This window comes from Podarcis pityusensis (assembly GCF_964106645.2).
Source record: "Podarcis pityusensis genome assembly, chromosome: 16".
Taxonomy (NCBI): Eukaryota; Metazoa; Chordata; class Lepidosauria; order Squamata; family Lacertidae; genus Podarcis; species Podarcis pityusensis.
In genome coordinates this window covers 3,282,921-3,296,717 of record NC_138041.1, presented here as the reverse complement: position 1 = coordinate 3,296,717, position 13,797 = coordinate 3,282,921, and the positions used below count along the sequence as shown (strand labels likewise).

The 13,797-nt window shown below is 42.8% G+C and overlaps 1 protein-coding gene across 3 annotated transcripts in view; it reads left to right on the top strand.

Annotated features, from left to right (window-relative positions):
- The window catches only part of POGZ (pogo transposable element derived with ZNF domain), a 37,552-nt gene that overhangs the window by 10,913 nt on the left and 12,842 nt on the right, over window positions 1-13,797 (top strand). For 2 of the 3 annotated variants that reach the window (XM_080985983.1, XM_080985984.1), the window contains exons 2-6: window positions 4,832-4,956; window positions 9,081-9,239; window positions 9,653-9,828; window positions 10,723-10,831; window positions 12,283-12,585. In XM_080985983.1, coding sequence (XP_080842109.1) covers window positions 4,833-4,956; window positions 9,081-9,239; window positions 9,653-9,828; window positions 10,723-10,831; window positions 12,283-12,585 — 871 coding nt within the window. In that variant the 5' untranslated portion in view covers window position 4,832. Of the gene's footprint in view, window positions 1-4,831; window positions 4,957-9,080; window positions 9,240-9,652; window positions 9,829-10,722; window positions 10,832-12,282; window positions 12,586-13,797 lie in introns of those variants that run through there. The other variant, XM_080985985.1, reaches the window with a different exon arrangement.

Here is a 13,797-nt window from a genome sequence, read left to right as displayed (position 1 = left end):
TAAAACTGGTTTGGCTGCTTAAGTTAAGGAAGTGGTCTGTATTTTTTTATATTATTATTATTATTATTATTATTATTATTATTATTATTATTATTTGTGCCAGGCTGTTAATCAATTAAGTACACTAAGTACAGTAACTTAATTACTTAGTGCCCACAAAGGTCTATTTTAATAGAACAAACCTCTAATATGTTCAAATCTGGTTTAGAAGGGGGAAAAAGATATCTTGTGATATATTTAGCACATTCTGGGTCCATGTTTGCAAATGAGCATCTGCCTGTGCGGTGGCAGAAAGCAAAATGTTAGCATTATTTATCACTTGGATTAAATAATTGGATTGAATCAGGGAAGCCTTAGGGTCTCAAAATTATGTACAGCAAAGGCTTTGGGAGGAAGACTGAAGGGAAGAAGAAATGCGGGAGATTTCTGCTTAGTTGAACTGGTGTGTGGAAGTGGTACAGATTTGTGCTTGAGGCTGGACGCAGTGGCCTGCTTAGAATTTGTCTCTTCGCAGTTCTTGAAGAGTTCTGGAGGTTTAAAATAATGTGCTGGAGTTGTAGGTAGACCAGTGAATCTTGATGCCAAGCTATGTTTGTTCTCAATCTTCAAAGATGTTGATGCAGGCAACCAAGAGAATTATCAGAGTTCAATGGGACATCCCAACTAAGCAAAAAGACTCAAGTAGGCTATGAAGTAAGGCTGGTGGAGCTATATTTGGTTTCCAGGCCTGTGGCTCCCTGCCTTTGATCAATGTGGACCCAAGGGGTTTGAAAACAGCAGTATCGCTTGAGCAGCATCCAGCTTTCTGCTCATAGTAGACCCGCTGAAATGAATGGACCTCAGTTGGATGCAAACCCTGGTAACAGAGGACCCACGGAGGTTGTGAGGAAAAGAGGATGGGAAGTCAAAGGGAGTTGGCTTCAGTAGGTGACCAGGAAGTTGATGGCAAATAGCACAATGGACAGAGAGTAAAAGTTTAATGAGGTAGGAAATGGAATCATCCACAATAAGGTGGAATTTAAGCCAAGAGGTGTTATCTGAAGAGTTGAAAGGCAGGAGGCCGAACGGCAAAAGTCTCTCTATTCACTTTTAGTTGCTTGCTACAACATCTTTCCAACCAAGGCAGCATCTGCAATAGTGACTTTCATGCTAGTTTCAAGCTGGTTAAAAGCACATAGGAATAATAAAATGAATCATGCAAACTAACACAACCAGCTTAAAATGGAAACAGTCCATTCAAATTCTCTTGCACGTTGCTTAGAGAGGACCGCGATTAAGCGGTATGCAAATTGTTGAAATAATATAACAGTAGAGTAGTAGACACATTGAAATTACTAATAGACATGACTAACTTAGGTCCATTGATTTCAGTAGGTCTACTTTGGGTAAAATTTGGTTGCAGACAACCCATTAAAATTGAAACGACTAGGGTTGCCATATTTCAGAAACAAAAAACTAGGACACCCCGAAAGTTGTTGAGCTTTAAAGTCTTAGAGAGTCCAGACTCTCAGTGCTTCTCCAGGGCTTTGTCAGGGAGCTTGTTCAGCCAGTTCACTGTTGGCCAGGGGGTCATCTTTCAGGCCTGCTGCTATCATGGCATTGCCGTAGATCGGGCCAAGCAGCATATGGGCCAGATCAGGCTGGATGGCTGGAGCAGAGCTAGTTGAGCTGCTTGATAAAAAAACGGCAGTAAACATCAACTTTGTTTTGCAAATGTAATGCTACATATATGGAAGAATAGCAAGAAGTATGGCAAAACTGATCCCTTAAGAGGACATTTTTTAGCTGCCCTGTGAATATAATTTTTTGTTTAGGGTGTATGAATTAAGTAATAATAATAAAGTCGCCTCCTCTAGAGTGGTTAGAATTGTAGCATTTGGAGAAGCTGGACATTTAACCAGACAAATAACTCTCAAGCATTAAATCAGAGCAACAACAACATAACACTGAATTATCAATAGGTTTAGGCTTTAGTGTTAATTACAAAATCCACCCCCAACAAATCTGTTAACTGTTTACAGTACTGTATTGTGAAATTTTGCTTCAAACAAGCAAAATAAAATTGCAGTGAATCGTTTATAACTTTGAACCATGTCAGCAAGCTTTGAATGCAGAGAGAGTTCACGGGATGGTTCTTCTTTGGCACTTTCTCTCTCTACCAATGAGAACACCTTTTTGGATGTGGCACCTCAGCTGGTTCATTCCATATCAAGTGATCCAACTTTTTTACCTTGTCATCCAATTTTCTTAATATTTTGTACACTTGTTGAACGATCAAAACAAAGTTTAAATCTAAAATTTTAGCTTTTTATCTCATCCCGTTTGTGAGCTATGAGGGTTTGAAATTGTCAAAAAAAATGACAATTTTGGCCTTGTTGGAGTACACAAAAATCTTAAAAGCTCAACCCAGCATTGAGATACGTTAAAACTAAAACACCAATCTCTTCAGAACTTCTTGGGATTTTAATATGATATGTCAAAAGATGAACTTACTTTAAATTTTAGATTTAAGTTACAAAATTTAAAAATTTAAAAAGTGATTAAAAATTAATGATGAAACTTTTTCAAAAAATATTGTATTGATTATTTAATATTTCTAAGATCTACCTGCAAAATTTCATCTTGGGCTCTCAATGGGATCACATTGGAAAAAATATTTTGTACATATCTGCCTTACTGGGTTCTATTTAGGGTGAATAGGTCTTCTTGGAGTAAAATATAACAGAAGAAACAAGACTTCAAACTATAATATCAGTTACTTCAGGCATTTATTTAGAAAGTTATGCAATTGTAAGGTATCTGAAAAGCTAGTCAGGCTTTTCTTTTAAAAACATGTTCCAAAGTAGAGTGATAGCTTGCTGCTGCGTTATAGAATTGCTTTGAAAGAATTATTGTTAGTACTTCATTTCATGAACATTACAACAAAATGCATATCAAACTAAATTATGGGTGTGTGTGGAAACCTTACACATGAAACGGGTCTGAAAACATTTATTCTTCCATTATTTATACTTCACACCAAACTCTCTTAAAGAGCATTTGTAGCAACACAACGTTTCATTTTTTGTCAAAGTGTAAGTGCGGCCAGTTGCAGTTCTTGGTTGACCCTTGTTAGAACTTGTGCTCACCCCACCTTAAGAGCATGCCGGCTAGATGGGTAAACAGAAGATGATACTGGGCTTGGCGGGTGAAAGAAGTCACGGTTCCTTTTTTACTTTCATAGTCCACCAACAGCACATATCCAGAGATTTTGTACCTCCTTCAGTGTCAAGCTTCTCAATCTCATTGCTAAAGGAGTACACCTCAGTCACAATTTCTGTTAGACTGGTTGTAGATGGGAAAAAGCAGTGAAATCCTTGTGTTTCCTTGATCACCTTCACTCTTTCAAAGCGTCGTTTTAGGAACACTTCTTCTTTTTTGTACTCCTCATTTGTTGAAAATAAGAACTAGATAGAGGGAATGTTATCTTGGCACCAGTTGAAGCAGGGTAGGCAACCTAAGGCCTGGGGGCCGAATGTGGACCAATTGCCTTCTAAATCCGGCCCACGGACGGTCCGGGAATCAGCTTATTTTTACATGAGTAGAATGTGTCCTTTTATTTAAAATGCATCTCTGAGTTATTTGTGGGGCCTGCCTGGTGTTTTTGCATGAGTAGAATGTGTCCTTTTATTTAAAATGCATCTCTGGGTTATTTGTGGGGCATAGGAATTTGTTCATATTTCCCCCCCAAAATATAGTCCGGTCCACCACATGGTCTGAGGGACAGTGGACCGGCCCATGGCTGAGAAAGGTTGCTGACCCCTGAGTTAAAGAGTTCCCGCAGTGTCATAATTTGGTTTGATGGGTATTTTGTTGTAATATTAATGAAATGAAGTACTAATAATAATTCTTTCAAAGCTATATAAATGTGATAGTATGTATCACAGCTGACATACAGTTACAATTTAAATGACTGAAGCAAAACAAAGTAACAACAAGTATTTAAAAAAAACAAAACACAAAGCCAGTTTTTAAACTTTCAGTTTAGCAGTTGTTCTAAATAGGCATTGGGCCAATTCCTCAAACACTTTCAGCATCATGGCTTTGTGGAAGATCTGACATTATTTCCTCTTTACTTTAGTTATTAAATAATATTTATAATCTGTCCTCTCATCTGTTCTCTGGTGGGGCACAGATAAAAACAAACGAATAATAAACAACATGCTGAAATATACCATTGAAAAATAGATCAGGTTAAAACAACCATCAACTTTACAAAACTTGACATGCCTGGGTGAAATGATAATGCTCTTGGAACTGGCTCTACCTGTAAGGGAAGGGCTGTCCCCATTTGGGAAGCCACCACATTGAAGGCCCCGCCATGCACTACCACATAGCCTCGTTCCCCCAGCGGTGGAATACAGAGAAGAGATCCTTCCAACAATCTCGGTACGCAGGCAGGGCTGGTATTTGACCAGCCTTCGGCAGGTGTTGAACACTTCCCAGGATGATCAAGAATTGGGGGCCGCTAGAATGCATAAGGAATTCTGAAACCACTACTGTCAGAGGCATTGTGCCTGTTGGTTGCTGGAAACGGGGTGTGGAGGGAAGAGTGTCCTTGTGCTCATGTCCACCTTATGTGGACTTCTTATTTGCATCTGGTTGGCCACTGAGATGATCCAGCAGGACTCTTCTTACATTCATTGAACGTGGAGAGAGTTCCCAGAGGGGAGGAAGTTTGAGAACCGTTCCATTGGACCGATAGCATGTGTTTCCTGGCTTAGGCCTCAGTTCTTCATTTCCCCACAAAAGACAGATTGACAAATTTTATTTTCTTCTCCCCCACCCCCAGGATGGCGGACACAGACCTATTTATGGAATGTGAGGAGGAGGAGCTGGAGCCGTGGCAGAAAATCAGCGATGTGATCGAGGACTCTGTGGTTGAAGATTACAATTCGGTTGACAAAACCGCTACAGGTAATGATCCTCTTCCTTTCCTTCTTTAAAAAAACAAAACTCATGTAAGATGATACACAAATTCTACATTACGTTGCTTGGCAGTTTTCATTTCGGGTGGTATGCCATCCATACCCAGTTTAAATAATTCATCTGCCTTCCAATCTGATGTACTGCAGCATTCATTTTCCAAATGCTTTAAAAAAAAAGAAATCTTGCATTTGGTTCTGTTTCTGTGTCTCACCATTTTCATAATGCATGAATTGAGCCTTTATGTATGTCCCTTCCAGGTGGGCATGGAACAAGAGTTTCCTGGAATTTGACAATTAATTCATAAGAGAAACATGGGCAGCTGCCTTATACCCAGACAGCATTGATCTGTATAACTCAGACTCCACGCTGACTCTAGTTGCTCTGCAGGGTTTCAGACAGGACATTCCCAGCCCTACCTGGCAATGCCAGGGGGTGAAGTTGAACCTGGGACCTTCTGCATGCAAAGCAGATGTTCTGCCACTAAGCTGTGGTCCTTCCAGAATTATCCTTATTACAGTGGTACCTCTGGATATGAATGGGATCCGTTCCAGAGCCCCATTCGCATACAGAAGCAAATGTAACTAGTGACGACACGTCTGCGCATGCGCGTGTCGCTTTTCGCCGCTTTGCGCATGCACGTGACGTCATTTTGAGCATCTGCGCATGCGCAAGTGGCAAAACCCAGAAGTAATGCGCTCCATTACTTCCGGGTTGCTGTGGAGCACAACTCGAACACGCTCAACATGAAGCATATTCAACCCGAGGTATGACTGTACTAGCAAAAGGCTTGTCAAGTCTTAGCGGAGCAGAGAGTTCCAGTACTCTTCTCCAGCCATACTTCCTGGCAAGTAAGCTCCCTGGCTTTTCACTAAACGTTAGCAGTTCTATTAATTTCAACAGTGATGTGGTTTTTAGGGTTTGGGGAGTTATCATCTTTCTTCTGCTGACAGATTTTAATGTTGTTTATGGGAACCCTTTTTGCACAGCTTTGTAAAATGGCCATTGATATTCCTATGCGGTTGTATTTATGGATTTTTAAATTGTATTTCCTATTTTGTATCTTGTAAGTCACCTTAAAGACTTTGGTGGGAGTAATGCACACAGTTAATAAATAATAATCATAGCCGGGTGCCCTTGAGAAGCCTACAAGCAACACCTGTGTGTGACAGCACCTCTCCCCATTTATAACTTGGTATTCAAAGACATCCTGTCTCCCAGCAGTGGAAGGTAGTTGTACAAAGCTGTTGTGGTTAGTGGGCCTTTGATAGCATTATTCTTCCATGAATCTGGCCAGTCCCCTTTTAAAGCTGTCTTAAGTTGGTGGCCATCACCCCTTCTTATGGTTGTGAACTCCACAGTTAAACTGTGCACTGTTTGAAGAAGTCGTTCCTTTTGTCTGTCCTTAATCTCCCCCAATTCAGCTTGCTTGGATAGCCCTGAGTTTCAGTATTATGAGATAGCAAGAAAAACATACCCTTATCCACTTTCTCCACAGCATGTATTGTTTTATGCAGTTCTATCACGTCCCTTATTCACCCCTTTTCCCAACTTAAAGCGCCTTAAATGTTGTAACCTTTCCTGGAAAGAGAGTTGGTCCAGTATTGCACACATAGTCCTGGTTATTTTGCTTGCCCTTTTCTGGCTCTACAATATCCTTTTTGAGGTGTGGTAACTAACCAGAACTGTTTCCCAGTGTGGTTCCACTATAGAGTTGTATAATAATGCTATGATATTGGTAGTTTTATCTTCAACCCCTTTACCAATGGAATTCAGTCTCTGTTCTTTAGTCTTACATGCAAAGACACAGGGGGGAAAACCCCATTATTCCTTCCCTAGCTATTAATATCCTTGTGGGTGTAACAGATTGGCACATTTAATAGCTTGTCTTCTTGTCTGGCTGTTCTGATTTGCTCCTTCCCTGCCTTCTGGCTGATATAAAGAATAGCTTCAATTTGAGATTGGTATGTGAGACTTGGGTCTTAGATTCTGAGAAGCAGCTGGTGAGATGTTCAATCTTTTTCTGAGCTATATGATTTCAGGTACATAAGAACAACCCTGCTGGATCAGGCCAATGGCCTGTTCTCACGGTGCCTAACTGGATTCCGGTGGGAAACCTGTAAGCAAGACTCAAACACAAGAGTCTTCTCCTTTCCTGTGGCTTCCAGGAACTGGTATTCAAGAAGCATTGCTGCTTCTGTCTGTGGAGGCAGAGCCTAGCCATTGTGGCTGGTAACCACTGATGTCCTTGTCCTTCAAGAATTTGTCCAGACCTCTCTTAAAGCCATCCATCTTCGTGGCTATTATTGCTTCCTGTGGGAGCAAGTTCCATAGTCTATGCACTGCATGAAGAAATACTTTCTTTTATCTATCCTGAGAGGGACGCGGGTGGCGCTGTAGGTTAAACCACAGAGCCTAGGACTTGCTGATCAGAAGGTCGGCGGTTCGAATCCCCGCGATGGGGTGAGCTCCCGTTGCTCGATCCCTGCTCCTGCCAACCTAGCAGTTCGAAAGCACACCAGTGCAAGTAGATAAATAGGTACCTCTCCGGCGGGAAGGTAACCGGCATTTCCGTGTGCTGCTCTGGTTCGCCAGAAGCGGCTTAGTCATGCTGGCCACATGACCCAGAAGCTGTACGCCGGCTCCCTCGGCCAATAAAGCGAGATGAGTGCCGCAACCCCAGAGTCGGTCACGACTGGACCTCATGGTTAGGGGTCCCTTTACCTTTACCTTCTATCTGTCCTGAGCCTTCCAGTGTTCAACTTCATTGGATATCCCCAAGTTCTAAGGTTATGAGAGACAGAGAGAGAAGCTATTCTCTAAACCTTTGGGCCCATCTAGCTCAGCATCATCTACACTGACTGTTTCAGTTCTCCAGAGTTTCAGACAATATGTCTTTCCAAAGCCTTACCTGAACATGCCGAAGTTTGAACCTAGGACTTTCTGCATGTAAAGCAGATGACCCACCACCAGGCTGTGGACCTTCCCTTAAAAATAATAGCAATATTCCAATCCCCATGGTTCTGGAGAGGTCAATAGGAAGCTGCCCTATACCATACCAGACCATTTGTCCACCTAGTATTATCTACGCCAAATGGCGGCAGCTCTCCAGACTTTCAGGTAGGGACATTCCCAGCCTGCTTCTACACAGGAAACCAAATATGTCCCTGCATGTAGAAAGCTATCACCTTTCACCCTCAGCCATGACATGCTAATTTTCTCTGCGCTGGGATTATTGGTTTGTTTACTTTCAGTGGAGGATCACTCTTCATGCTGAAGGTGGGGGTTCATTCATCTGTTTGGATTCTCCTCTAATAAAGAAGGAATCCTTGCATATAGACAACTAGCGTAGTAGAGTGAGATAAGGCTCCATCATATACTGATTTTCTGTCTGCAGGGATTTTTATTTTATTTTCAGTAAGTAAATGTATGTATGTATGTATGTATTTATTTATTTATTTATTTATTTATTTATTTAGGTATGGAGGACCATTCCATCCTGTTAGTTCCCTTCCAGTGCTGCTGCACTATTTTTCAGATCCAGAGCCTTTCATTGTTGGCAGATACTTATTTTCCCCCCACAAAATTTATGTACTGCTTCATTGTAAGAAAGAGCAAAAAATCTCAAAGTGGTTTACAGAAATAATAAAATATTATTATTAATAATAATAATAATAACAATAATAATTTTTATTTATACCCCGCCCTCCCCAGCCAAGCCCGGGCTCAGGGCAGCTAACAAGCAATAATAAAAACAAGTTGAATGAATACAACTTAAAAACAAGATTAAAATACAACAATTAAAATATTGAAACATTAAAATATTAAAATGCAGCCTCATCACAATGAAATTATCAGTAAGAATAGCTAAAGGGAACTGTTTAAAACATTAAAACAATAATTAAAATCAATGATGAGCTAAATACTAGATGTCTAGATAGACTTTGCCTAAACAAAAATGGTTTTTTTAGCAGGTGCCGAAAGGAATAGAGTGAAGGTGCCTTCCTGGTGTCAGTCAGTCACTAAGTGTTTCTGCACAAGGAGCTAAGCCATGTGGATGTCCTCTCTGTCCGTACCTGCAGGCAGTAAACCATTTTGAATTTCCTTCCCGGCAGTTTCGGTGAGCGTGCAGCCAGTTGCCACCCCAATGCCGATCGTCGCTCACGCATCCATTGGTGGCGGCCTCACAACCTCCACATCTGTCAGCGGCAGTGGAGGACCCAACAGCGACAGCACAAAGAAGACACTAGTGACGCTTTTTGCTAACAACAGCGGTAAGGGGAGAGGCTTTGGATGGGAGGATCTTGGTTTGGGGGCAAGTGTTAGGATCTGCAGGCCACACACTTCAGATATCCCACTCACCCTAATACTTTGCCAAGGAAAATGGGATTCTGTGGCCAGTACCAATCCTGCCAATTAAGTAAATGACCCACTTTCACATTTGCCACATTCATGCTTTGATGCCACTTTAAGAAGTTGTATTTTCCCTCAAATAATATTGGGAATCCCAGTGTATATGCAGTAGATAATTTGCTCCATCCTGCTGGAGCGCCATTTTGCATCTGACTCCACCACCAGTCCTCCAAGCCACTGTTTGGCCCTGAAGTGACAAAGCTAATCTGAAGTTGGAAGTTGTAGGGCAGGTGACAATGATGATTTTGCCCACTTTTCCTTCTCTTTTGTCCAGCTGGGACTCCTCTCGTTCAGCAAGGCGGGCAGCCTCTGATCCTCACGCAGAACCCAGGCTCTGGCCTCAGCACAGTGGTGACACAACCAGTCCTCCGGCCTGTGCAGGTCATGCAGAACGCCAACCATGTGACCAATTCCCCGGTGACCAGTCAGCCCATCTTCATCACGACTCAGGTGAGGGAGCGGCAGCACCTCTTCTACCTCTCGATACCAGTTGCGGGGGGGGGGCAGTCAACAGGGTATGCTCCCCCCCTTCTTGCCCAGCTTATGGGTTTTCCAAAGGCATCTCATTGGCTCTTGCAGGAAGTACAGGGTGGCCGCAAAGTAGGTATACAGTTGAATCAGTGAAATTCACCACAACAGATTATATGGGTACACATCACTGACACACAACAAAGTGGCAGTTAAATTTCAGGCTGGCAGTTGGAAAGAATAGTGGAGTCAGATAAAAGGATTATTATACTGTTATTGTGAATGATGACTGCGAACTTGAGTCACGCACAAAGAAAGTGGATTCTAAAGCAGTATACTTTTGGACCACTCTGTATGTTGCCACATTGAGGATCCGACAGAGCTCTTCTTCTGTTGATAACTCTTTATGAGTACCTGGCACATTCCTGGTTTGTTTTTATGCAGATGTGTAGTTCATTTATTTCTTTTTCACATTTGGAGCTGGTGGATGGTACCATTGGCCTGTCACTGTGTTCCGTGGTAGACTTTGACTGGGCCAGCAGGGTGACACCTTGATCAATGAGCTGACTGAAATGTTAAGAGAATCCACTCATCCCCAGAGCTGTGTACACTTTTTACTCAATGTTATAATAATTCAGAAACCTCTATAATACGGTGCCAGACTGAACAATTCTATGTAAAAAAATTCTGCACTATTAATTTATTTGTACAATTTGTATTTAATTTAAATGCTAAAAATGTTTGTGTTTAGACAAGCCTACCCAGGTCCCTTAGTTCCTGTGGAATTGCAGCATGCAGCAATCCTCATTGTCTGCCCCCAAGCCTGCTGTTGAGATAAGCCTGCTAAATCCACTTCTTTTTGCTTGCACGTTGCAGGGTTTCCCCGTGCGAAACGTCCGGCCTGTTCAGAACACGATGAACCAGGTTGGGATTGTCCTGAATGTACAGCAAGGCCAGACAGTGCGGCCCATTACCCTTGTCCCAGGTAAAGCAGAGGCTGGAACTGTGAAAGTGAGGAGGGGTCAGGCTGCTGGGCCAGTAGGTGTCAAAAGGGAAGAAAAGAGGCCCAGGAAATTTCCCTCCAGCACCAGAGTATGGGCTGCAGAGGCAGGGCTATGCGAAAAGCTTCACGTTTTTGCTGCCACCTTCAGTGGGAGGGGCTTCCGTAGTCCCAGCCCCGCCTCCTTTGAAGGTACAGAGCTCCTATGCACCTGTGTCTCTTTAGCCAAAGAAAGTGTGATGAATATATTACCTTCATATATATATACTCCTAGAGGTTTGCTTATCTAGCATCTTTCTGCTTCATATGGGTTTACAAAAAAGGCAGCGCGAGGGCAGGCTTATCAAAGGCGGGAGAAAAAGTACAGGAGTAGAAAGAGGGTAGCAGGAGGTGGAGGGAAGGGGGGGGGCGCACCAGGTCTCAGCCACGAAACCAGTTTGCACTGCATGGTAAACCAGGATTCATGGCTGACCGAAGTCATGGCTTAAAGTCTGCAGGGTTTTTTTCCTGCGTACTTCTGTTAAAAGCAAGAGAAAAGAGAGAGCGCATTTTCCATGCTGGGGGTAGGGAAGACTGCCTTCTTATGGATTATGGGTGGGGAACATCTGTGGCCTTCCAAATGTTGCTGGACTCCCAGCCCCTCATCCCTGCCCAATGGCCGTTCTAATTGCTGGGGCTGCTGGGAGTTGTGGTCCAGCAGCAATTAGAGGACCACAGGCGATCTCCCGCCACCCCTGGTTTCAGCCTGTGCAGTTTGTGTCATACAGACATTAAAAATAAGAACATTAAAATCCGTTTTTTAAATCTTATCAAACATCAACAGCCCAATATGTAATTGTTTTAGAGAATTGTACAAATAATATTTCTGCCAATACGAGCAAGTTGTTTTAAACTGTTTTTAATATTGTGTTTTAGTGTTGTAACCCGCCCTTGGACCTTAGGGTGAAGGGCAGGTAATAAATGTCTTCCAAGCTTAATATTTCCTAGATTCCTATTGCAATGATCTACAAAGTATGGCCGCCTCTTGACCAGTGTCTGTAACCTTTAATTGGATTGAGGATGATGTGTTTGCAGGATACATGTATTTAGTAAAAATAAAAAAACACACACAAAACGAAAACCCTGGTTAATCACAGCGAGAAATTGAGAGACTTTCCTGTTCCATCTATATGGAGATGGCTCTAAAGTGCCTTGAGTTAGCATAAATGGGCAAGTTGACTGATTTGCCCCATAAGTGGAAGGGCACTTCCTTATAACAGCAGTAATAATTTTTCCAGGAGAGTCCCCTGGAACTGATTAGAATTTCTAGAATTAATGGAAATGAACAAGCTGACTGATTTGATCCATCGGAGGAATGGTACCTCCTTAATAAGTTTTGTTTTAGGAGAGTCTCGAGGACCGACGGGACGGTAACTGTGCCCTCCTTTCCTTTGCAGCCCCAGGCACCCAGTTTGTGAAGCCTGCAGTCGGCGTCCCTCAGGTTTTCTCCCAAATGGCCCAGGTGAGACCTGGTCCGGCCATGCCGGTCCGGCCGTCTTCCAACACATTCACGACGGTCATTCCAGCCACCCTTACCATCCGGAGCACAGTACCGCAGTCCCAGGCCCAACCGCAAAGTAAGTCCTCTCCCAGCACCTCCTCCACCACCACCACTCCTACTGCAGCACAGCCAACCGCACTGGGACAGTTAACTGTACAGCAGCCAGGGCAGTCCTCTCAAGCTACTAACCCCAAATTAGGTAAGACTTCCCATGGAGAGGGAAACTAAAAATGAAAGAAAAAGAAAAATGGTATTACTTTGGTCCTCATTTGTCTGGAGGAGCTGGGAAACATTGCGGCCCCTGGGTTTTGCTGCAGCCCCTGCATTATGTGGGACTCATGGCACAGCAAATGCTCTGTGTTTGTCCATCTGATTGGGAGGTGGGCTAAGGAAAAACACTTCCGCTCTACTCCAGGGAAGGGCAAAATGTGAAAGCAAGCAAATATAAGAAAAACAGCTTGTGTCGATTAATGATTGATTTTAACCAGTGCCTTACAAGACTATTTGTTAATTACATTTTTAAAAAATTATTCAAAGCATCTATGCATTTACTCTTCAGTTGGAAAAGGTGACAATTTTTTAAAAAATGCCGCAATCCCTGCCTCTCAAGTTTACAGCCTGAAAAGGCAAGGCACAAAAGGAAAAAGGGATGGGGAGGGAAGAAGAAAACCTTCCGCTGAAGAACTCAGGATAGCACATACATGATCCCACTGCCACCATTTCATCCCTCACACAAGAAACCTGTGAGATCGTTCAGGGTGAGAAAAGATGGGCCCAAGGTCACCCAGTAAGCAGGGATTTGAACCCGGGGCACCTAGCCCAGTAGCTCCTGTTTATTAAATGATACATTCTCTGACATTGTCCTTGCAACAGCCCTGTTAATAACACCTCACTTCCATATATACAAAAGGTACTTAGGCCAATCCATCCAAAGGCCGATGACCAATGGGCTCCATGTTCTCCAGTTTCTTATTACTAGTCCTTAGATGTCAAGTCAAAGGAGGGAAATAAAGTGATATTAAAATCCAGTCTGCAAGAGGGAAGGGATAGACCATGGCTTTCCTGTCCCTGCCATTTCAGCAGGCTTACAGGATACGTTTCTCACTCTTGCAAGCCTTTATCTGTCTTTCATTCCAAGAAACTTAGGATGCTGCTTTATATCAAGTCAGACCTTTGCTCCGTCTATCTCAGAATTGTCTACACTGACTGGCAGCAGATGGGAGTCCTTTTCCCAGCTCAGCCTGGGGTTGAACCTGGGACCTTCTGCATGCAAAGCAGATGCTCTGTCTACCGATTCATCTCTTTTGAAAGGGTGTGTGTGTGTGGAAGGAATGCACTTCCTGTATTTTGTTACCAAAACGCAGAAATCGCTTGGGTCTATATTTCCATAGGGAATATACTTAATGTTTTT